The sequence below is a fragment of the Protomyctophum bolini genome, assembly GCF_963924005.1.
Source record: "Protomyctophum bolini genome assembly, chromosome: 4".
In the NCBI taxonomy this organism is placed as follows: Eukaryota; Metazoa; Chordata; class Actinopteri; order Myctophiformes; family Myctophidae; genus Protomyctophum; species Protomyctophum bolini.
This window is the reverse complement of record NC_137865.1, coordinates 32,374,418-32,398,453: the sequence shown is the minus strand read 5'-3', so window position 1 is coordinate 32,398,453 and position 24,036 is coordinate 32,374,418. Positions and strand designations below refer to the sequence as shown.

At 41.8% G+C, this 24,036-nt stretch overlaps 2 protein-coding genes across 4 annotated transcripts; both read left to right on the top strand.

Annotated features, from left to right (window-relative positions):
* Positions 1–206: 206 nt before the first annotated feature.
* pdp2 (putative pyruvate dehydrogenase phosphatase isoenzyme 2) lies at positions 207–11,044 on the top strand. The gene is made up of 9 exons (XM_080762625.1): positions 207–274; positions 3,301–3,442; positions 5,350–5,574; positions 6,141–6,260; positions 6,537–6,823; positions 7,192–7,297; positions 7,395–7,631; positions 8,387–8,686; positions 9,198–11,044. Exons 2-9 carry the CDS (start codon positions 3,362–3,364, stop codon positions 9,468–9,470), a joined length of 1,629 nt encoding a protein of 542 aa, XP_080618751.1. The 5' UTR covers positions 207–274; positions 3,301–3,361; the 3' UTR covers positions 9,471–11,044.
* A 1,434-nt stretch (positions 11,045–12,478) lies between these two features.
* Positions 12,479–24,031, top strand: LOC308314051 (B-cadherin). 3 transcript variants are annotated; one of them, XM_080761435.1, is made up of 15 exons: positions 12,479–12,875; positions 13,689–13,790; positions 14,245–14,370; positions 14,623–14,778; positions 15,273–15,414; positions 15,589–15,761; positions 17,164–17,292; positions 17,818–18,003; positions 18,741–18,985; positions 19,337–19,479; positions 20,042–20,266; positions 20,623–20,859; positions 21,209–21,339; positions 21,872–22,018; positions 23,304–24,031. In XM_080761435.1, the coding sequence occupies exons 1-15, from the start codon at positions 12,840–12,842 to the stop codon at positions 23,565–23,567; spliced, it is 2,442 nt and encodes an 813-aa protein (XP_080617561.1). In that variant the 5' UTR covers positions 12,479–12,839; the 3' UTR covers positions 23,568–24,031. The 3 variants fall into 3 exon arrangements, with proteins under 3 accessions (XP_080617561.1, XP_080617562.1, XP_080617563.1); XM_080761436.1 differs by lacking the exon at positions 14,623–14,778; XM_080761437.1 differs by lacking the exons at positions 14,245–14,370; positions 14,623–14,778.
* The last annotated feature ends 5 nt before the right edge of the window (positions 24,032–24,036 follow it).

The following is a 24,036-nucleotide window of genomic DNA, read 5'->3' as shown; positions in this document are numbered from 1 at the left end:
AAATGGTGCGTTCCGTTGTTATGTTGCGTTCACACAGGCAGATGAAACGATGCAAAGACGCGTCACGCGTTGTGAGTTGATTTGGAGCAGCTAACATGCATCATTGCGTCTTTGCAACGTCATGTCGCTAGCTTCCATAGACTGCATCGTTTCATCTGACAACGACGCTGCAGAAGTAGAGAACGCCGTGACGTCACTCAGACGATCATGGCGTCTGCCGGCGGCTGTCAATAATGTTTTCGCGAGCCAGTTCTCAACGTTTGCTAGTTTCTAGGTAGGTAGTGTCTGTTTCAACACTTTCAACTGTTACCATTTTCATGTCAAGGTTCATTATTTATTGGGCATTCGAGCCACGGATCACCATTTGAATCCTCTGAGACCCAAGACGTCGAATAGCCTATGTTGTTGTCAATTGGATAAGATTGTCCATGCTGTATTGATGTTGGTAGTTGGTACTTATAGGATCGAGAGATAACAGTTGATCAAAATAACAATTCTTATACATTCTGTAATTGTTTAGACTTCTTGTAAATTAAGTGATGCAGATGTAACTACATTATTATATTATTACAATAATGTAACTCTTGAGTCTTGAGAGTGTACAATGAAACCAAATGGTTTTGTGTCCATTTGGCTTTCAATTTGGTTTATATATTACACTCGTATTACACTCATATTACACGCAATTTGCAACTCTAGATTTTTTTTTAAATAATGGGATGACTCCATTGACCCCCCATTCATCCAATTTGCGTTTGCGATCTGCTTGTATTAAACGACGTTAAACTCACCAACATTGCAGCTCTAGGGGCCAAGCTTGAATTATCCTCTTTCAATCTGCCGAGTTTTTGTTTCATAAAAATCTACCCTAGACATGTTCAGAACGTATGAGCTACTTTTTGTCAAGACATTCTGTGCAGGTGATTGGAAGCACTCATTTGGAAGCACTCATTGAAGTCACTGAACGGCCCTGCGTACCAGCTGTTTCGAATTTGCAAATAATTATTATAATTACCTTTATTGAAAGGATAAGCCCCTTGAGATGTCACATCTCATTTTAGAGGGGGTCCTCAACACATAGGCTAATGCATGAGGCAGCAGCGCAACCCGTTAATAAAAACGAGTGCTTCCAAACTCTTAGATTTAGAACAAGAATCTGCACAGAATTTCTTGACAGAAAGTAGCTCATTATTCATATATGTCTAGTAGTCCGGCAGGACAGGCTTCTTTTGTTTAAAGTGGGAAATTTGGTATAGTATTTTTTTATTGGCCTAAACTATATATATATATATTCATGAATCCACTTGCTGACTGTCTGTCACTTTTGGGCAATTTATTTTATAGGGGTTTCTTGTGACCCTACCATACATCCTATATGGCACGCAAAAATGTCAAACTTTCCTTTTGCTTTAAGTAGCATGTGACATGTAAAACTAGGGGATTTTCATGATTCTGAATCCATTACAAGCATTTGTTTTGCACAAAAAACACTCCTTGGGCTAAAAGCAGCCATAGACACTTGCCCAAATGTGCCCAAAATGTGCTGACCTCTTCACATTTGTCATGACGTCTATGGCCATTTTTTGCCCAAGGAGTGCATTTTGTGCAAAACTAATGCTAAGTTGGAATGGATTCAGAATCATGAAAATGCCCTAGTTTGACATCTATCTATGTCACATGCTACTTAAAGAAAACGTAATTTTTTTGCCTGCCATAGGATGTTAATGGTATACGAAGACTCTCGCTTCCAGTCATGTTGTTGGATCTGAGTAGTTGCTCATTGGATATTTAGTATATATATATATCCAGCAGCGTCTCGAAGCTGTGAGACCCACCCCTGCTGCCGTCAGAGCACGAACACTCTGGCAGTCCTGGCTACTCCTTAGGTGAGCAGCAGCGTCTCGAAGCTGTGAGACCCATCCTGTTGCCGCCGTCAGAGCACAAACGCTCTGGCGGTCCTGGCTGCTCCTTAGGTGAGCAGCAGCGTCTCAAAGCTGTGAGACCCAAGAAACTCAGAATCATGAGAGATCTTCAAGTTTTGCATGGGGTGGCTGTGTCTTCAGAGGTATCTCCTGCTGCACAGCCAAACCAAGTCAATAATATTGAGGGAGCATTTATCGCCAAAGAGCGTGGATTGTGAGCATACACAGATCGTGTATGGAGAGATATTAACATCTTTGAGGGTTTCCCTTGCTGGATAACTATCAGGCCTGGCCTGTTAGAACTTATCCGAAAGAAAGGAAAATTGTTCGCGTCTTCTGGATACGGTATAGATTTCAACGTGAAATCTGGGGTGGCTGTAACGAAGACTCTCGCTTCCAGTCATGTTGTTGGATCTGAATAGTTGCTCATTGGCTATTTAGTCCCCATATATGGGGATATCCGACTAGGACGTTGGGCACGAGGCGACCTACAGTAGTGCTGATATCAGATGTGGTAGAACCATATATAGATAGATCTAACTGGCTTAGTCATCGTGACAAGCATAGTCGGAGAATATATAGGGTCGGCTTCAGGGAGAAGGCAGTGGTTTAAGTTCTAACCGGACACCACTGTGGCGGGTCCTAACCTAAGTAATCAGCAATAGAGCCTTGAGCTAGTAGGGTCACAAGAAACCCCTATAAAATAAGTTGCCCAATAGTGACAGCCGGTCAGCAAGTGGATTCATGAATGGACAATATTTTAGGCCAATAAAAAGTGATAAAATAAAGTACCGGTAGGTACCTTTTTTAAAGCAGTTACCATTACTTTTAAGAGTGTGCACCCTAGCTGTGCTTAGCAAGGTCACAGAGAGACAGAAAGATTTCTATATAGTGTCTGAAAAAGTAAAGACACGTCAGAGCTCTCCAGGACAGACGACACCTCTGGCCTGCGCTTCAAGGGGCGCCCTGACCAACGGACTGATATGATCGAATCCGAATTTGTGATATAACAGTTCGTATCTGCTTTTATCCATGTCATTTGCTGTTCATATTCATATCATTCATTTTGGGATATGTATCCCGGTAGCCTAATCATTAAAATATGCCATTTCTTAAGGTCCCATGACTTATGTTTTACAGCCTGTTTATTGGAGTTTAGATAACCTTTGAAGTCATAACAACGCATCAAAAGCTTGAATTATCCTCTATATGCAAAGTGATTGTTTCATAAAAATCCACTGTACACATACATACTTTCTGTCAAAATTATGACTACATTGGCCAGTGTGCTGTTCTCTCCTCGGTAAATTAACTTGCGCACACGAGATGGCTCATTGTTCATTTACTACTGTATATGATTAATTTCTCACAACTTTAGCTATTGAGGTGACCGAGGTGAGAAGTGAGTAGCAGAGCCACAAGACCCTCCATCCACTGAGATGTCTGGACGTGTGTACGCCAGCATCCTCCAGAGAGCCTCCAGCTGCACACTGACACTGTCCTCCACTGTCTCCAGCCAGGTGACTGTCCTGATTAAATTAACCACCACACTGTTTACCAACCACAAGCAACTCTTAAGCCCAGGCCCCAAACCAAACCAGTTAAATGGTAAATGGTGCATTTATATAGCGCCTTTATCCAAGGTGCTTTACAGAGATTGTGCATTACATTCACCCATTCACACACACATTCATACACCGATGGCAGCGGAAACCATGCAAGGCACCAACTAGCACATCGGGAGCAATTAGGGTTTCAGTGTCGACAGTAACTCTGGGGGAGCCTGGGTTTGAGTGCCTGGGTAGAGTGCCTAGATGGTAACCGCAAGATTCTAGGCACTCTACCCCTGAGCCACCGTCGCCCCAAGCAAGCAACTTCTCTGGACAAAACCGTTGTAAGGTCAACCACACCAATGAAAATCCTTGAGTTCCAAGGAGTTGCATTGGAATGGTGTGGTTTGGGCTTTAGATCCTATTTTTGAGTGGTGCAACCACTCCAAGGAATGTCCCTATGTGACTATGTCCCGATGTTTAGAGTACCAGTAGGGGCAAAAGTGGTGCTGTTGTGCCAGAAACAGAGAGAGAGAGATAGTGTTGCACTGTTGCCTGCTAATTACAGAGAGAGAGAGAGGGGCAGGGAGAGAGGGGAGTTGCACCACTCAGTTCAGGCGGGTGTGATTTTATTATCTTAGGTTCGGTTCAGTTTTAGCTTATGTACGTATGATTCATGATGACTTTTTTATGATGTATTGCCATGTTTTTTGTTCTTGCTTACTGTAAATCGCTCTGGATTAAAAGCATCTGCTGAATGCCTAAATTGTAATATCTGGACTCTAGAGTTGCAATACTAACCCTTTACTGCCCATTCATCTAAACAGAAAAGTCCTATCTGATTGTATTTAACAGTTAAACTCTCTAATTGGCACCTGAAAATCCACCCTAGACATGTTATGAGCTATACATTCATGTGAGTTTTGTAGTTTGGAAGTGCTCGTTGGAAATCACTGGAAGTCAGTAATTGTTGAGGCAATAGGAGTCGAGACAATATTCTAGGAGGTGGTGATGGCTTTAATGTACATGACATGGAGAAGTACAATAACACTCAAGTCGATGATGGTACAGTAGTTCTGCCAAGGAGCACAGCGATCAGATGATATATGCTATAATAGCTGCTTCAAGGACAAGCTGAGCCATAACAAGACTACATGCATACAGGCTGTAACCAAAACAATAGCCAACTTGCCAAGTGGAGACATCTAAATAATATTATCATTTGGTAGCTTGTAAGAGCCTAGATGTCTCCACTTGGCAAGTGATGATATTATCATAATGTATTAGATGAGTACTATTAGTGATGGTAAAATATAATGCTTAGAATGATATAAGCAACCATAATGACAATATAGTATTGAATAATTATGCTGCACCGTCTACCACTGTCTGACCAATTGACTCAACAAAAAGCAAGAGCTCTTCTTCCCCACCATAGACAATAGACAGTACCTTCCAGAAAGCCAACAATAGCAGCTCCCGGACTGTTTAATCTAAACGGAACTAGGAACACAACTGTAATGAGCCCATTTAGACCAGTTGCAACCTATACGTGGTTAAACCTTTGAATATGTATCTCATTAATTGCTGCTATAGGCCTACAGTACATAGTAGTAGTGCAACATATCTTTTTATTTTTTAATAAGAATTTGAAGGTTTTCAGAAACCTTAGGTTAGGTTTTAGAAGGTGTTTAAATGGTTTAGTATAATGTAACACCTGCACAGGATATAACATCACCTTGCTATTTATGTCAATATGGCTGTCAAAGGTCTATTTTTACTCTGTGTGTGATGTACCAACTAGTAAACCCCTGGCTATAGTTTACTGCCTAATAGCTCCCAACCATACATTTTAATAGCATTTCTGTATCTTTCAGATTTACCAGTATGGCGTTGGTTCCTCCCCCTCCATCCAACAACCCACATTGACCCAACAGTCCCACTTCTCCTCCTGGAGCGGCCTCAAATCACATTGGTGGCATCACAGGGGTGCTGAGATGGGCTCTGTGTCTCGGGGCGACCGGTATCTTTCAACCCATGAGGATCTAGCCTATCAGCTCAGCCGGGTCCAGATCAATAGCATGCTGCGGGCCAATGAGCAGGTAAGCAGCAATCTATCGGCCTTGCGTCAATTTACAACAATTTAGTGTAGTTGTTAAACAACTTTAAAAAATCTGAATAGATGGACCTTTAGAAATGGAACATTGTACAGTCAGTTTTAACTGAACTCATCCGTAGTTATCTTCTGGGCATAGGCATTGATTGCATGTTTTTTTTTTGAGTAGGACCAAGCTTCATGAATACAATACGGAAGTAACTAAACCTGCGTTCTAACTAATGGACAGAAGGGTGTGATTTGACTCGTGGAAAAAATAAGTTTGATTAAATGAATGCAATTCTATGGGAAAATTAATCAATGTAGCAGGTCCCACAGGTGGGCATTTGAATGGATCCGTCTGTACAGCTAATCACAGCTTAACTCTTCAACAGTAGATTGTACAATCTATATGAACTCTGGACATTGTAAAGACAAAACGGCTTCAGTATGCAATTGTAGTACATTTTACATGATAAGACATTGACTTCATGTTATTCTGCAGCCATCAGCCAATAACTTATCAATGGTAAAATGTTAATGCATGTCTCTATCTCTACATGTATATTACAGGCTGTGATTGTACCCGAGTTTGATGCAAGGGGCCTCAGTGCTGTGAAAGGTTTTGAGAGCAACCAGTTAGCCGCTAACACTCCCATTGAGGACCGACGCACTGCAGCCTCCTGCCTACAGGTAGGCATGAGAATCTCATTTCACAAATGAATCCCCCCAAATGATCTCCAAATATATAATTTGGACACACTTACAGTAAGTGTGGGCAAATATATTTAAGAGTCTTGAGTCGGGGTGCAGAAGTAGCAGTTTGTCCAGAAAATCCCAGCGTGGAGATAAAATTCCCCTTCCAGATCCTTGGTCCACCCCATGGTTTCTTCTCAGTGTCTAAAATAAGTTTATCTTTTTGGACAGTAGACCAGACCACGTTAACGTGTTTCCCATGTTGTTGTCCAGACAAAAGGCATGCTCTTTGGAGTGTTTGATGGGCATGGGGGGGCTGCCTGCGCACAGGCAGTCAGTGAGCGTCTCCCCTACTATGTGGCCGTGGCCATGATGTCCCAGCGGACCTTGGAGGAACTGGAGAGGTGCATGGAGCACGAAAGGCCAATCCCTCCCATATTACAGTGGTACAGACACCACAGTGACTTCATCTACCGCGAGTCTGCCTCCCTCTACATAGACCACCTCAGAGTCTTCTGGCAGGAGTTGCTGGATAGTGACCAACATGGTGATGGCATGAGGTGTGTATGTTTGCAAACAAGGTGCCTAGACAGTATGCAACTAACAGTTGACAGGAATGCCTCAAAACGATAGATGGGCCTTTATTGATCCCTGTGTAGAAATGACAGTGTTTTAGCAGCAACAGCATTGAGTTTGAAAGTTGTTGAAACACAGGATAGGCACAAGGTAAGAGTAGAGAGATATGAATAATATTACAATTATAATAAAACTCTGATCCTCACCAGCTACACTTGGACTGACTGGGTAATAAAGCATAATGAATCTAGCCATTTTGGTGACCTTGAATTTAGGTTTGAATTTAGGTGCATTACTACGTCCGATCAGTGTTACAATGCAGAATGCACCCATTATTCCACTCTCCCTTTAGTCCACAGGAAGCTCTGGACTATGCCTTTATGCGACTTGACACGGATATCTCTTTAGAGGCGCAGGTCCCTCTTGACAGTGACCTCATGAGAAACACGGCTATACAGGTAAACAAACACTCCGCACTTCAGTATCGTCTAGCTCAGATTAGCACAAAATGCGCACAACAACACTGTCCGATATCTGTATGTTCCTTTGCAACAGGTTGCCTTTGCTGGCTCCACTGCTTGCGTGGCCCATGTGGGTATGGAGGGGATCCACGTGGCCAACAGCGGTGACTGCCGAGCCGTGCTGGGGGTGCAGGAGGACGATGGCACGTGGAGCGCCTTGGACCTCTCCTCGGACCACAACTCCCAGAACCAGGCTGAGATGGAGCGCATCAGAGCCCAGCACCCCCCCTCTGAGAGGGACACAGTGGTCACTGATGACCGACTGCTGGGGGTGAGCATTCACTATACTATAGCTTGATGAGAATAAGATTAAATCAACTTTATTGTCCACATTGTTTTTGGATTCAGTGGCAGATGTAAAGCAATAGACAAATATGTACACTAATTGGTAAATGGTGCATTTATGTACAGTATATAGCACCTATATCCAAGGCGCTTTACATTGTGTATTACATTCTACTCCTTGCACATATTCCAGTGTACGCTTAGTTACAACGTCTATGTTTGCAAGAGCAGTCCCTGGGGAAAATTGGGTAAGACTAAAGAATTGATGAGTAAAAGTTACATTGAAATAACAGCAGAATTCGGTAAGCCAGTGTCTCCCTCCAATTACTCAAACTATGGAATGAACCCATTGCAATCAGAACTGCTGAATCACTCACCAAATTCCGCCATAGTCTGAAAACTCACCTCTTCAGACTCCATCTTAGCCCATAGCACTTGTCGTAGCACTTGCACTAGCCTAGACAACGTTACAGGCGTATGCAAAAGCTAAACTTGTAGTAGACATATAGCATTCTATAGTAGTGTACTGTATAGTATACTCATAGCTTCACAGAACAGATATTCCACTGTTAGACAAATATCAGGTTCTTAGTTTGCTTATGATTCTCAATGACTATTTCTATGTATTTGATGTATTACTATGTGTGGTTCTTGCTTACTGTAAATCGCTCTGGATTAAGAGCGTCTGCTAAATGCCTCAATTGTAAATGTTAACTAATGGTCTTGTCCGCTTGCTGCCAGGTCCTGATGCCCCTGCGTTCCTTCGGTGACGTGAGGTTCAAGTGGAAACCCGAGTTGCAGCAGAGCATTCTCAACGGGCTGGACTCTGGCTTGGACCTGGATTCTCTCAACTTGTACCAGTACACTCCACCCAACTACCTAACTCCGCCCTACCTGGATGTGGTACCTGAGCTGACCTATCACAAGCTGAGACCTCAGGACCGCTTCCTGATCATCGGCTCCGACGGACTGTGGGACGAGCTGAGCAGCAAGGAGGCCGTGCGACTTGTCGGGGAGCATTTGAGTGGGATTCACATGCAGGTATTATTGCACCTTTTCTCTAGGCGTGCTGTGCCGGATGGAATTAACATGTATTGTGGTTGTGGTGTGATTGATGGTTTCTGCATCTTATCGTGTGGCAGCTTGCCAGGACATGTTCAGCTTGTTCATTCTCCTTGCATTCTGATGTCAGCACATCTAAACAAAAAATCAGACCTGTCTGAAGTGAGTGACCCAACAGCGCCGCCTGTTGGTAACCTAAACAGACAGACATACATAGGGACATTGCTGATCCTTGAAGTGGTTGCACCACTTAAAAAACACTATGGAAAATCTATTATCCAAATGAGTCCAAAAGTGGAAAAAAAATAAATGACCCTCTGTAATCAACCTGCGGTTCTCCTGCTCCCCATGGTCAGCCAAACCAATATTTACATTAATTTGATCATGCCATCCAAGTTGTTTCACTCCAAGTATAAACTTTTTTTTTGTTTGTTCCAAAAGTCGCTATGCTATGACTAACTTCTACTCTTCGCCCCCCCTCTCTCCTCAGGCCCCAGTCTCTCCATCCGAGAGACGGCTGAATTTGGGCCAGATGCACGACCTCTTGTTGCAGCGGCGTGCCCGTGCCACCCCCGCCTTGGACCTAAACGTTGCCACGCACCTCGTCAGACATGCCCTGGGCACCGGGGAGTACGGAGAGCTCTGCCAGGAGAAGCTGTCCTCTATGCTGGCATTGCCAGCAGACCTGGCGCGCATGTACAGGGATGACATCACAGTCACTGTGGTGTATCTGAACTCTGACCTGGCCAAACCTCGCCACTGATCTGACAGTCGACACATGATGCACAACAATTCTACTGCCGTTGACTTAGATTTGCGCCAAATGGTCCTTTTCATAGTGGTTTGTGATAGCTCGCCGTCGTAATGCTGCATAAGTAGAAGTAAACAGAAACGGTACCGTAAGCAAGATTACTGCACACATCCACACGTGGTAAACATCTTTTCAAATGAGAGAAAGAGAAACTACAAAAGCAGAAAACACTCCAAATTGGAAGACTAGTCTTATTGGTGCACATGGTTTATTTACATCTGACAGACAACAAACGTGTTTCGGACAGCTTTTCAATGGCCCACCGTTGAGTCAGTTCAATGGCTTTGAACTGACTGTCGCAGTAACGCTATGTGTTCAAGTGAAAGTATACCTGTATATTTGAACTGACTGTCGCAGTAACGCTATGTGTTCAAGTGAAAGTATACCTGTATATTTTAACTGACTGTCGCAGTAACGCTATGTGTTCAAGTGAAAGTATACCTGTATATTTGAACTGACTGTCGCAGTAACGCTATGTGTTCAAGTGAAAGTATACCTGTATATTTGAACTGACTGTCGCAGTAACGCTATGTGTTCAAGTGAAAGTATACCTGTATATTTGCGTCCGTCACAACACACACCGTTAGTCTACATCCGATTCTGTTTTTTCCTGTCACCTCCTGCTTAAAACCAAAACAACAGAAGGATTGTGAGGCGGCGCTTTCATGGTCTGTACTCATACTGAATGTCTTCCTCTCCTCTTCAAAATTCACTGACAAATGCTGGCGGTTAACGGGTGAATTTATGAATTATTGCTGCCGGGAATGTGGTAACTACGTGTAACTCCTGTCTTCATATTTTGGGAATTGTTTGGGATGACATGAGCTTGAAACTGGTTTCTGTCGAGCTCTGTTTTGTCTTATTATACCGGTATATCAATGATTTTATACGATGATTTTTCTACTGTAGTTTACATCAGTTGAGGTCAGAGTTACAAGAGAAATGTCATGAACATTTTACCGGTACGTACATCACTTAGTTTCCTCCATAAACAATTTGCAATTTTGGACTTTAATTTTACAGAAATTATGTGTGTTGTATACTTGAAACCGTGACTGAATTACTATACTGTAAACTAATGCACAAATTCACTTTCTGCCTTGCCTGAGTAATGCTGTTAAAGATAATGTTTTATTCTTGCTTTTAGACGTTCAGGTTTTGGTTTTCGACAATCCATTTGTGATATTTTCTTTGATCCGCAATGTGAAACCTTTTCAAGCTGCAATCTTTTAAGTTTCATGTCCCACCGAGTGTTTGAACCCAGTTATCCCGTGTGGGAGATTAAACAAATTCCACTTCCAAGAGTCAATGAGCGATATTGCGCTTATGAGCTTCAGGCACTTCTACATGTTAACTGACACCGGGGGCTGAGAACGGCCTCCCTTCGGTTATATTGGCATCCTGCTTTTGAGTAGTAGTAGTATGAGATGATGTATTCCTAGCAGGCAGGCTCTTTTTTTAAGGTGCATGTGTGCCTGTGACAACCACACATTGCAAAAACTATACATTTGTGCATACTCATTTCCTTCTCATTTCCATAAAAATATATATTCTAATCACTTTAAACCTAGGCCAAAATGTATAAATCTACAAGCTCAGAATGGGTGACACACGGTAGGTTGTAGCTTGAGGTTTTTCATTAAAATGTATTTTTGTACTTTGATTTTTTTCATTAAAATGGATTGAAGCTTTAAGTTGACCTATGTGTGAATGTTTGTCCTGTTTACATTTGCTTCTCCACCAAAAGTAAAAAGGTGAATTCAAGGTACAGATGTTTAATATTCAGAAACCTGTGTGTACTGTATGTCCACTTGGTCCAGAAACATGGACAATAAAACATTAAAGACATGCAAAACTATTCCAGTCATCTTTAAAGAAATTATTTGTTTGTAGCCGTCCAAAATCAGTTTAGGGAAAGGCTTTTCAAAGTGTATAAGACACAAATCATCAGTAGGTGGCACCTTGAATCGTGAGAAGTCCTACCCCAGTGATACTCAACCTCAGGCCCGCGGGCCACATCAGGCCCGCGGGACCATTATGACTGGCCCACCAATGAAAACTAAAAAAAAGAAAAAAAAATCTGGAAAATGAAATAAAAAAAAAATAATCTGAATGAAGTTATCTTTAATTACATTATTATAAGTAATACTATTAGAGTTGTACTATTACTCGAACGAAAATAAAAGCTTGGGGGGGGGGGGGGATGCAATGCAAATGAAAGACATATACTGTGTATCCCTATTCCCTGACATAATTTTATAGCTAAACGGACAGAATTCTATTTTATTTGAATGATGAAACCCAGCTGCCATTAATAGTTGGAAATGGAAATGGAAATTGCGGAAATTGCGGAAATGGAAATTGCGGAAATTGTAATTGCGGAAATGGTGGAAATGGAAATTGTGGAAATTGCGGAAATGCGGAAATGGAAATTGCGGAAATTGCGGAAATGGTAATTGCGGAAATTGCGGAAATTGCTCTTCACTTATAGCTATCTATTTTCAGGTAGATTGTTTTATTTTACTCAGTCAGCCATATCACTACACATTTATTTATTTACATATTGTGTGCATGCACATTGTACTTTGATACATTTTGCGAAAATAAAGCAATTGAAAGAGAGAAGTTATCAAGTATCATTAATGTCGTAATTTTATCTACTGGCCCCTGGCCCCTTGCCATTTTTGTAATGTGGCCCACAGGTAAATCTATTTGAGTATCCCTGTCCTACCCCATCTCTCCTTATGCCCTGTTCCTTCCCTCCTCTCTACCTCTAACTGGTCTAGAACCTGTTTGAAACGCTAACATTCTATTTGCCCAGTGTCATATGAGCCTGTCCTGATACCCAAGTGTTTTGTAAACAGGTTGCTGTATTCTGTGAGAAGAATTCACCTGACTGGAATTGGAACTCAGCCTACCGCAGAACAATTCTTTTTTTTCCTTCTTTTAAGTTTTGTTTTTCATTAAAAAAATAAAACTTTTAGCAAAGAGAATGTGGTGTAGGCATTGGCACAATTTTGAAAGGGTGAGATGCAATTGATTCCAAAGCAGTGACCATGCATGTACAGTACATGGTAAACATGCACCTGCATGTCTGTACTCTGTAGGTCACCTCTACCACGTTGTTTTGCACCCAACTTTAGGCTGATACTATCAAACAAGGCTGTCGTCGATTTAGCATGAGCAGGAACCAACTTAGTAAGTAACCCGGCTTGGATAATGTTACTACCCTGATGATTAAGCCTTGAGAAAGGAACAGCATATCCAGATCACGGAAGACTGTGGAAGATAATCCTTAAATCTAGTAGGAACTAGATTTTAATGATGGATATCCTGGAGCTACTAAGGCACATCCAGGTGAGTGCTGAAAGGACTAAAGGAGCTCAACAGACTTGGTGTGATTTCCTGCAAAGGATCAGAAAAAAGACCCTGTAGAATCTACAGGGTCTTTTTTCTGATTTAAGATAAATGCTAGGCCTATAAAACATTTTCCATAACGGTAATTTATTATTCAACTTCTATGAACAACAATTTAGCCACTCTCTTTGTACGATTAATAGCAAAAATAGCAGATCTACAAGCTCACGATTCAGTTGAATTACCTCCAATAATCACAATGAAACTGTGGTGATAATTAAGGTACAATATAAAAAAATAGAAGTCCGCACACTAGCTTTGTAAATCTCCCAGTCAAGGCTTTATTGTAGTTTAACATTTGGACTCATCAGAATGAGGCATAGGACAAACAAGCTTTACAAAATTACGGTGTGCAGACTTCTATTTTTTATATAGCCTTATCCACCGTTGGTCCTGCATCCAGTTCTATTCTTTCTCTAGTGATGAGGTACAAACCCTCAACTCTGACCAGGCTACAAGGAATTGACCATTTATCTTGTTGGCTGCGAACGCATTTAGGCCCAACGTCGAAATAAAAAAAACGTTCGCTCTGAAAGAATATATATTCAAAGATTTGTGCCGCATTTGTACGATTTTTCAAAAATAGCAGACCTACAAGCTCGTAGCGCACCACTCGGTGGCGCGCTACGAGCTTGTAGATCTGCTATTTCTCAATAGCTAAAGTAAAACATAATGCTTAGTTAAATCACCAAAAGGGGTTCCCGCCCAGAATGGGTTAAGAATGTGATTGTAAGACTGATGTTTGCTTCTTAGTGTCTGGCTTTCCTAATGACAGACGAGATCTCACCCTGCGCTGCTTGGACCAAAGTGCCAGAAAGTTCTAAAAATGGGGTCCCAAGGAGTAAAATTCTAGAGGTACAAACATTGTTTCAAAAGTAATAAAATGTATTATACATAGGTTAGGCCCGCAGGTTAATATCCGAATATTTATATTATTTATTTCAGCTGTTATAATTCCAAACATGCAAACATGACCTGCTTTAATTACTTCAGCTGTCTATATTAGTAGCCGAATGACTCTTTTTTTTTTATGTCCAATGTATTTGCATTTAAGTTCATGAAGTTAAAGTAACCTAGCTAACTTAATGCATTGGAAATTAAATTAACATGTTACTTTTCAGAATTCCAATTCAAAAATAGCAACAACAAATATTGAGGATTTCAATTCAAATATAGCAGATCTACCAGCTCAAAAGACGTCGCCATCACACCATCACTTGAAGATTTACTATTCTATTTTTACTGTATGGTAGAGTACATTAGTACACATTCAATGAAACATCATTTCTAATGTGGGCATCTACTGTAGGAATATCCCATCATGGAGTTCCGACATTTGCACAACGGTTTGAATAGGATGAAGAGAGACTGGATCATTCCACCAAATTACATCCCAGAAAATGACAGAGGTCCATATCCCAAATTCATGGTGCAGGTAACGATGCTCACAATGAATTCACCATATTCAGTGGCCATTTTGCTTTTATTTCATACTTGGACAACCCGTTGATGTGGTGTTTCTTCCAACCCGCAAATGTGACGCGAGAGCAAAATCCAGAAGGTGCGAGTGCTTGCATGACACTGGCAGGATCAAATATGGATTTTTAACGTTTTTACTTTAATTGTAGGCATTTTGTACTAGTTATCACACTGATTGACATATTTTTGTTGTTGGATATGCTTTTAGATCAAGTCAAACAATGCCAAAAAGGTGCAAATAACCTACAAGATCACAGGACCAGGAGTCGATGAGCCTCCAGAGGGTCTTTTTACATTTAATTCACAAACGGGATCATTGTTTGTAACCAAGGCACTGGATAGAGAGAAACAGGATGAATACAAGGTCAGTTGACGTGAACGTAAAACTTTACGGATCCCTCATGCTCAAATTTGGTAATTTTAGTTGCCATTGCCTGTAGATAGAAAAGTTCAAATAGAATTCCACAATCTTACTCCACATCATTATAAATAAATTTGAAAATAAATATAAGGTGTGTCATGCAGTGTGTAGTAAATACATGTTACTATCTACAATGTAGATTCTACATGTACAGTGAGTGTACAGTACACATACATTTACACTATAAGTGTTTCTGTATCATATGCACTAGGCAAGACAGAGCAAGGTGTATAGGGAGAACCAAGAAAACAAAGGCCGGTCAACGTGGATGATGAAAAAAAACTCCTACATCATCTTTGAATGCAGCAGCAGAAAGATATTAATGGGGAAAAGTTTTGGTTGTTAGACGTTCATTAGGTCATCTTAGATAACAGGTCAAACCATCATGGGGGGTCTTAATCCACACATACATTTACAGTATATCTGTATTCTTTCAGCTCTGGGCCCATGCCCTGAGTGAGGGAATAAAGGCTGAGGAGCCCACCATGCTCATCGTCAGAGTCATCGACCAGAACGACAACCCTCCAGAGTTCCCATATCAACCCTTCCTTGGCAGGGTGAGCGAGGCCTGTGCCATCGGTGAGACACCGACCGCATCCAACTAATCACGTAATCTCCACCTGTGACTAGTGTTAATCATGAGATTAACTAACTAGTGGACCAAACGTCAATATTCACCATGTCTTCATATTGCCACGTTTTCTCTAAAACTACATACACACAGTACACCTTTTTAATTGCTTTTGCCCCTAGATCATTCCATCATGAGGGTCAAGGCTCTGGATCGTGATGACCCTAACACAGATAACGCCATTGTCAGATATCGTATTGAAGCTCAGGTACCCGCTGTGCCCCAGCCAGACATGTTCGCCATAAACCCAGTGAGTGGCATCATCAGTGTGGCGGCAGCTGGACTGGACAGAGAGGTGTTTAATTCATTTTATAGTTACTTTTTTTTTTCCTTTCTTAAAAAAAAAAGGTTATGACACTATTGTTATTTAGACACACTTTCAGTGTACTGTGGCAACCCAGGGGAGAATAGGCAAGATTCACAATTAAATAAGAGGCTCAGAGTCAACATGTAACTTAAATTGTCTTTTATTAACCAGTTAGGGAAAGGGGAAAACGGGGCAAAACATCAACTTAGGGTTCCTCCTGTCTGGGGGCTTGGGCTTCTATGCACAGTCCTGTGGTCAGAGCAGAGAGAGCTAGTGACTAATGTATTCAGGTGGAGGAGAGTGCTGTATGCTCTCAGTCGGCCTAGGAGGGAGGGAGAGAGAACGAGACCAGGTGAGCCACAATGCACGCAAAGCACATCCAAGTGGGTCCAAAGGTTTGAGTTAAATCTTGTACTCACTTGTGAGATATCCATCATACCAGCCTCCTCATGAACAGTGATTCCTGCTTCCTCACTCCTCAATTAGTCCAAAGTTCCAAACTGACTCACCAGGCAGCTTGGGCGTCGGCTATTTAAAAACTTCTGTTGATTGCCTTACTGGCTGCAGGTGCGTCCATGTCCAGGCTCCCATTGGCTGCAATACCTGTACAGGGTAATATAATCCATAGTTTCTACATGCCATTATAGACTTCTTTAAAAACGTAAATATATTTTTTAGCTCACAACGCATCACAAGTTGTTCACAACACATTCTGAGTTTGTAGATAGGCTATTTTAGAATAGTAAATAGTTAGAAAGTATAAAGTATAGGGCTTAAGTGGTTATTGTTTTGTATTAATTATCTGAATCTGCAAAGCGAGTTCGCCGAGTTGTCAAATTATTTAGTTACAAGAAAACTACAATATTTACCTCTGAGTATTGGACTTCTGGTGGACTAGACATCCATCCATCCATTATCTTCATATATCTGGTCCCCAGCAGGCCCGGCACCACAGGGGTTCCACCGTTCCAGAGGAGGCCTGCAGCAAATTCTGGACATCAGTTTAAGTTTACAGTATATGCAAAACATAATCATTCAAGTAATAAACAAACAAAAGCGTATCAATGGAAAATAGCAAGCTAAAATGTCAGCATATCTTCAGCATAAGTGTCATGTCAAAAAAGAAAGAAAACATTGGCAATCAACTCAATCAGCCTGGAGTGATAGGTGAGTTGGTTTCCCCAATCACTGCCCAACTCACAGCAATATACTAACATACTGTACTGCACACCAGCCAACATGAAACAACACAAATGGGTTCTTATAGAACATAAATCAGTACTTTTATATGAAAATACAACTGACACGGTTACAGGTTGAAAATGGGTGGTCCTTTCAGTACAGTGCCTGAGTAAGGGTACTCAGCCATTTTACACCACTGTCTATTTAGACCCGCCCAGAGTACAAGTTGGTCATCGAGGCTGCTGACCTGGAGGGGACGGGGCTAAGCGCTTCCTGCACCGTTATCATCACTGTTACTGACAGCAATGATCACGCCCCACAATTTATACATCCATCGGTAAGTACAGCTACAGTAGCCCACGTATCTTATTATCATAATTCTCTGCTTACTGCCTTGAAATTATTTTCTGCCTGTTATAGAGCTGCATGTATAATTAAATGTGTGTGCTGCACTACTGTATGAGAGGCACACACTATGCAAATATACATCTTAATATAGGCTTATAGGGTATGTGTGTGACATCATCATCATAGCCGGGTTATGCGGGAATGCCTGCCCTATACTGTGGCAAAATAACGACTTTCTGGCCTTGACAGCCCATACATCCAAACAGAAAAGTGCTATCTGATGGCATTAAAAGGTGTTAAACGACATTAAACTCACTTTCACTTGATATGCCACTCACTTTATGCATGCACATTCCCACAGGTACACAGAAACATCTTAATGAAAAGAAAAATATATATATAAAAATTAAATAAAAACATATGCACCCTAATGTAATGTTATAGCATTACTGTCAAAATGTCTGCAGTGAAAAGTGTCCATTATATCTAATATCTGGTTTGGTATTTCCTGCAGATATCTACATCAGTCCCTGAGAATTTGGCAGGCGTGGAAGTGGCGAGGCTCACTGTTAATGACTTTGATGAGCTTGGGTCCCCCAATGCCAACACCAAATACTCCATTGTGAAAGGAAACCGTGGCAATCACTTCAACATCAGCACAGGCCCCAGTAAAATGGAGGGAATCCTCACAGCAGCCAAGGTGGGCATCAGTCCATCCATAGGCTCCTCTCTTTGATAGCTATTAAATGCATAAAGTATAGTAACATTTTAGTGTAACATAATAATGTAACAAATTAACAATATGTAAAACTTTTAATTCACAAGGGGAAATGGAATTAGAAAGTAGAATAGGCCTATAAGAATCAATAACAATAAACAACTACAAAGGCTAAATCAGAAAATCTCCTACACCCATCTGTAGCCTATACTGCTTAGTCCCCTTGTTTTATTTATTTTATCTGTGCTTATTTTATATTTGTGTGGTTTGTTTTAATCTCTCATGCTTATCATGCTTATCATGCTGCTCTTGTTCTGTAAACCACTTTGTAACTATATGTTTGGAAAAGTACTATATTCGTTGCTGTCGGGAGGAAACCACCTAACTCCATTTTTGCATTTTTTTTATTTTTTGTACTATTGAACATCCTTTACGTCTGTGTATTGGTTAAAACAATATTGAACCAATGAAAAGTAGTAAAAAGCGCTTCGGACAAAACCTCTTAACTCCATTGGACCCTCAAAATGTCTGCTAAAACATGCCCCCCTCTCATGCAAGTAATTAACAATATATAAAGTCACAACACCAACTTTGATGAGGCAGTATTGCTTTGTTTTCTCAAAAAAGAAATTTCCTGAAAAAATATCATTTTGGAGTTAGGTGGTTACTTTCGTCCCGACAGCAGAGATATACAAATAAATTCCTCACAATCGTTCAAGGCGCTGGACTTTGAGAGTGTCAGGGTCTTCACCCTGTTGGTGGTGGTGGAGAACGAGGCGGCGTTCACCGGGCCCGTGTCCACGTCCACAGCCACGGTCACGGTGAGGGTGGAGGACCAGAATGAGCCGCCGGTCTTCAGCCCGGCAGAGACTCACGTGCTGGTGTCAGAGGCCCTGCCTGTGGGGAGCACCGTGGCCACATGCTGGGCACAGGACCCAGACACAGCCAGGAGACAGACCGTTGGGTATGTTATGCACTCATAAACACACCTATGCACTCACTCACTCACTCACTCTCTCACTCTCTCACTCTCGCACGCACGCGCACACACACACACACACACACACACACACACACACACACACACACACACACACACACACACACACACACACACACACACACACACACACACACACACACACACACACACACACTTTTAGAAATTACTATGTAGCATTTCAATGAAAATGATGTTGCACCATGAGTTAATTATTGGATAGTATGTAAGAATAATAGGGAATTGTTAATTAGCAGTATAGGACTATGACAATATGACTCTCTCTCTCTCTCTCTCTCTCTCTCTCTCTTTCAGATATCAGCTGAGTGGTGATCTGGCCAAGTGGCTGAGCATTAATAAAGATTCGGGACTGGTCAAAACTAAAATGACCATGGACAGAGAATCAATCTTTGTAAAGAATGGCAAATACACCGTTCTCATTTTGGCTTCTGATAATGGTAAAAGTTACTGAATCAACATAATAAATTCACATTATTCTTGTTAAGAACTGCTCTGACTTATTTTTGGGGGTGCTTTTGCTTATTAATATAGGCTACTATATTATATCTCTCCTGTCGGGTAGAAACCACCTAATTCCAAAATGTTCATTTTTCAGGAAATTAAAGAAAATAAAATAAAATTGGTATTTTATATATTGTCAATTACTTGCATGATGAGAGGGGGAGAGATGCTGGAGTTAGCTGCTTTAATTAGCAGACAGTTTAAGGGTCCAATGGAGTTAAGAGGTTTTGTCCGAAGTGCTTTTTACTACATATCATTGGTTAAATATATTTTTAACCAACACACAGACGTAAAGGGTGTTCAATAGCACTATGCAAAAAATGTAATTCCTACGTGGTTTCCGACAACAACGATTAGCCTATATATTGTCTCTGCCAGGCCGGAGGCCAGGCCTTTAGATGGTGTTTTCAGTGTCTGACTGTCTGTGTGTGTGTGTGTGTGGATAATAGTGTCAGCTATCAATGGAAAGCCGTCAAAGCCACCTCTCCTGCGTTCCAGATACGGTGTCGGCCACGGGCACGGGGACTCTGGTGGTGACTCTGTGGGACGTGAACGATAACGCTCCTCTGATCAGGCAGAGGAAGGTCAGCTTGTGCACCGTGGACCCCGCTCCCATCCTGCTGGATATCATGGACAGGGACGGGCCTGGGAATACGGGTCCGTACACTGTGGAGCTTCAGGGACCTCACGGAGCAAACTGGACCGTCAGGGTCAACACCACACGTAAGAACTAAGAACATGATATGTATTTCTGTGTTATTTCTATTCTATGTTGATGAATTTAACACATAGGACCACAATGGAAACCCGACCTTTTAGCTGGGACCCCCCTCAATGACCCCTGGGCGTCTGCATACCCCACTTTGAGAACCACTGCTCTATACCGATATAGCGTTCAAGCTAACATGGCGAATTATGTATGCCTCTACTTCTGCTTGCATTTCTACTCGGTTGCATTTATTAGCTATCTATATTCATATAGCTAGCTCTGGTCCATAGCTCTAATGGGTTGTTAGAGCTATGGACCAGAGCTAATTCATATACCCATGTCTCTCTCCTCCTCCTGGCTCTTCTCACAGGGGATGAAGCAGCATTGGTACCTAAGCGAGCTCTGTCTCCTGGGGATTACAGTGTGGTGATGCGGATCTATGACGCCCAGATGCTCTTCCAGGACAGTACACTGGAGGTGGAGGTGTGCCAATGCCAAGGAGTCCTCAGCAGCTGCTTCATTCCACAGCCAGATCCCCGGGGCCGGGCACACGTCCCTTCTTCTTCTGTTGCAGCTGGAGTTTTAGGAGCCATATTTGCAGTCCTGTGTAGGCATATGTCATCCCATAATTAATAATATTTTTGCAAGAGATTTGCCCTTCAATGAGGGCACCTTTCTAGGTTGTGATCAGTGGCTGGTGGGTGGACAGTATACAAGTATACATTTACTCGAGTACTACGTAACTACGTTTTTTGGAGTCTTGGGACCCAAAGTTTAAAAATTACATTAGTGAAATCTACGGTGCAACACTAGTCCAAAGACAACTTGTAGATTCTAGATTTTCAATTCAGCAATGCACTGATATTCAAAAGAAGATGTGCGTTGTAATTTGTACTTTTGAATAGTTAATTTAATTTACTTATAAACGTGTGGTTGTGTTTGTCTGTCCACCACAGTGCTGCTACTGCTGCTGCTGCTGTGGTTGCGTGTCAGCCTCGTCTCAGTGAAAGCACGCCCTCTGCTGGAGGACGTGGACAGAGGCAACATCTTCTACTACCATGAGGAAGGAGGAGGGGAAGAGGACCAGGTAAGAACCAATCTGAGAACCCATCGGCAAACAGCGTCCTCTTTTCCTTTGAATTGGAATGTGAGTCAACATCTGTCTCGAGAGACTACTGGGTAAGAACAGACTAAAAGTGCTTTTCGTGTGTTTCAATACTAAATAAATGAAGTATTTTCAACTTAACATAATGTATTAGTCCAATGTGAAACATAGTAAGTATGTGCTGGTGTCTGGGGAGTCGGGGTAAGGGTAAGCATAGTAAGACCTGGAGCAATAATTTAACTAATATAAAAAAATGTGTCCGCATACTGTTCCTCCACACATACAGTACTAGAGAGAGTTATGAACATTCCAGATTTTACTCTGTAGGATCAAAACATTGTCTTTTAGTTGAAGGTGTGACTCGTACTTAATTTATAGAAAGAAAAAGTATTAATTAAAAAAATAGTATTAATTAGATATTTTTTGCAAGGGACAGTCTTACAACAAACTAAATTAGAATGATGTTTTGAAATGTGGTGAGGTGTGAATGTGTGTGTCTGTCTCTCTGCTACAGGAGTATGACCTGTGTCAGCTGCACAGAGGACTGGACAACCGCCCAGAGGTTTTCCACGCTGATGTGGTTCCTCCTGCAGCCCAGAGCCACGCCCTCTATCGCCTACAACCACAGGAGAATGAGGACATCGGCAACTTTATTAAGGATGTGTGTAGTCTACACTAGTACACATGTATTATTATACATACACTTGAACGAAAGTATACAGGTCAAACCCGGGCTCCCCCACAGTTAGTGTCGAAGTGTCCTTGACCAAGACACTGAACCTCTAATTGCTCCCGATGAGCAGGTTGGTGCCTTGCATCGTTTCCTCCACCATCGGTGTAGCTGCCCTCGAATTGTGAAATAATCAGATGTGGATGGTCTCAACGGGTGTAATTTATTCGTCTTCAGGTACAGACGAAGATCACTGGTACACCGTGAAAACTATAAAATTGAATAAATAAATACTTTTAGAATCATACATTTCATAGTTTCACTCACCACAATAATCATAGTTTCGCTCACAATAAAGCAGTGCATTAGATTCATCACTTCAGTATACGATAAACAATAAAAATGTTCATTTAAAGGTCAATTATAAATAATGCAGTGATACAATAACTAAGCACCATAACCAAGATACCAGAGACCAAACAAAATACCACAACAAAATACAATAGACCATAAATTAAATCATGAACTCAAATGGAACAAACAAACACCGCTGTACCTCGCTCCGCTTATCGAGGGTGCTAAGGGCTGGAAGGCCACCTTGAGCTTCACACAGGAAGCACAGCAAACAGGCACTGAGTCACCAAACAATCAGTACTGTGATCTGTGGGTACACGGTCCACATATTGTATACTGAAGCTACAAACATTTCAATAATGTCGAGTCAACTGGGCAAACATGAAGTTGCAAACATATCATACCATGTGGCTCTGTTGCTAGAAACACTGCATCTCTCCCTGTCACTCTGGCTGAGTGTGGTGAGTGGTTCTGATGTGAGTGAAGCTAACAGGCTTCAAGCTAGATATGTGTTGGTAACAGGAAGTGTCAAAATAAAGGTAAACCAGAATGAGCAAGGTAAATAACAAATTAACTTCAAACTAAAGAAAACATTGAAGTTAAACCCAAGTGTCACGGGCACTTACAATCGGTGTATGAATGTGTGGGTGAATGTAATGCACAATCTATGTAAAGCACTTTGGATAAAAGTGCTGCATTTACCATTTACAAAGTCTGCTACGAGGATAAAACCAGGAATAGCCTTGTTTACATCAGGGTCCTCCATTTTCAATTCATCCGAACATTAAAAGACATACAAATATATATCAAAAACCCAAATCATTTAAACAATCAAACAAAAAAACAGGGAAAACTTATGTAACTTTTTTTTGCCACACCCTATTTCTTTCTGAAATGAGCCTGTGTGTGGAACCCCCTGTAGAACCTGCATGCAGCTGACGGTGACTCTACGGCTCCTCCCTATGACTGTCTGCTGGTGTTTGACTACGAGGGGGGCGGTTCCACCGCTGGCTCTCTCAGCTCTCTCAACTCCTCCTCTAGCCCAGAGGAGGAGGAGGAGGACTTGATCCGCAGTCTGGCCTTCTGGGGGCCTCGTTTCTCCAGGCTGGCCCACCTGTTGGCTTCGTGGGCTGAAGAGGCTGATACCGACGAAGACACACTGCCGGGGAAGACGGAATGGGTCTGATGGGTGGCGTGTGCTGTGTGTGTGTGTGTGTGTGTGTGTGTGTGTGTGTGTGTGTGTGTGTGTGTGTGTGTGTGTGTGTGTGTGTGTGTGTGTGTGTGTGTGTGTGTGTGTGTGTGTGTGTGTGTGTATAGCCAGCAGAGGAATTAAGTACTCAACCCCAGTGCTCGATAGTTAGGGAAAGTTAGCCAAATTTGTTACCAATCTGCAAAAGAAATGCCTACCAATAGCTTTACTTCAAAAACGTGTTCATAAAGGTGTCTACTATACTGAATTTTCTCAAACTTTCTCAAACCAATTCAGATGTGATAGTAGACACCTTTATGAACACATTTTGTGAAGAAAGCTATTGGTATTAAGCATTTAATGTCCAACCCATGTTCCCTTGGGAAACTTTGTGACAGCTGCTGAAAGTTGGGGTACCATTTAATGTGGGAGCTGGCAAAAACATCTGGGAACTCAGATGATTAGG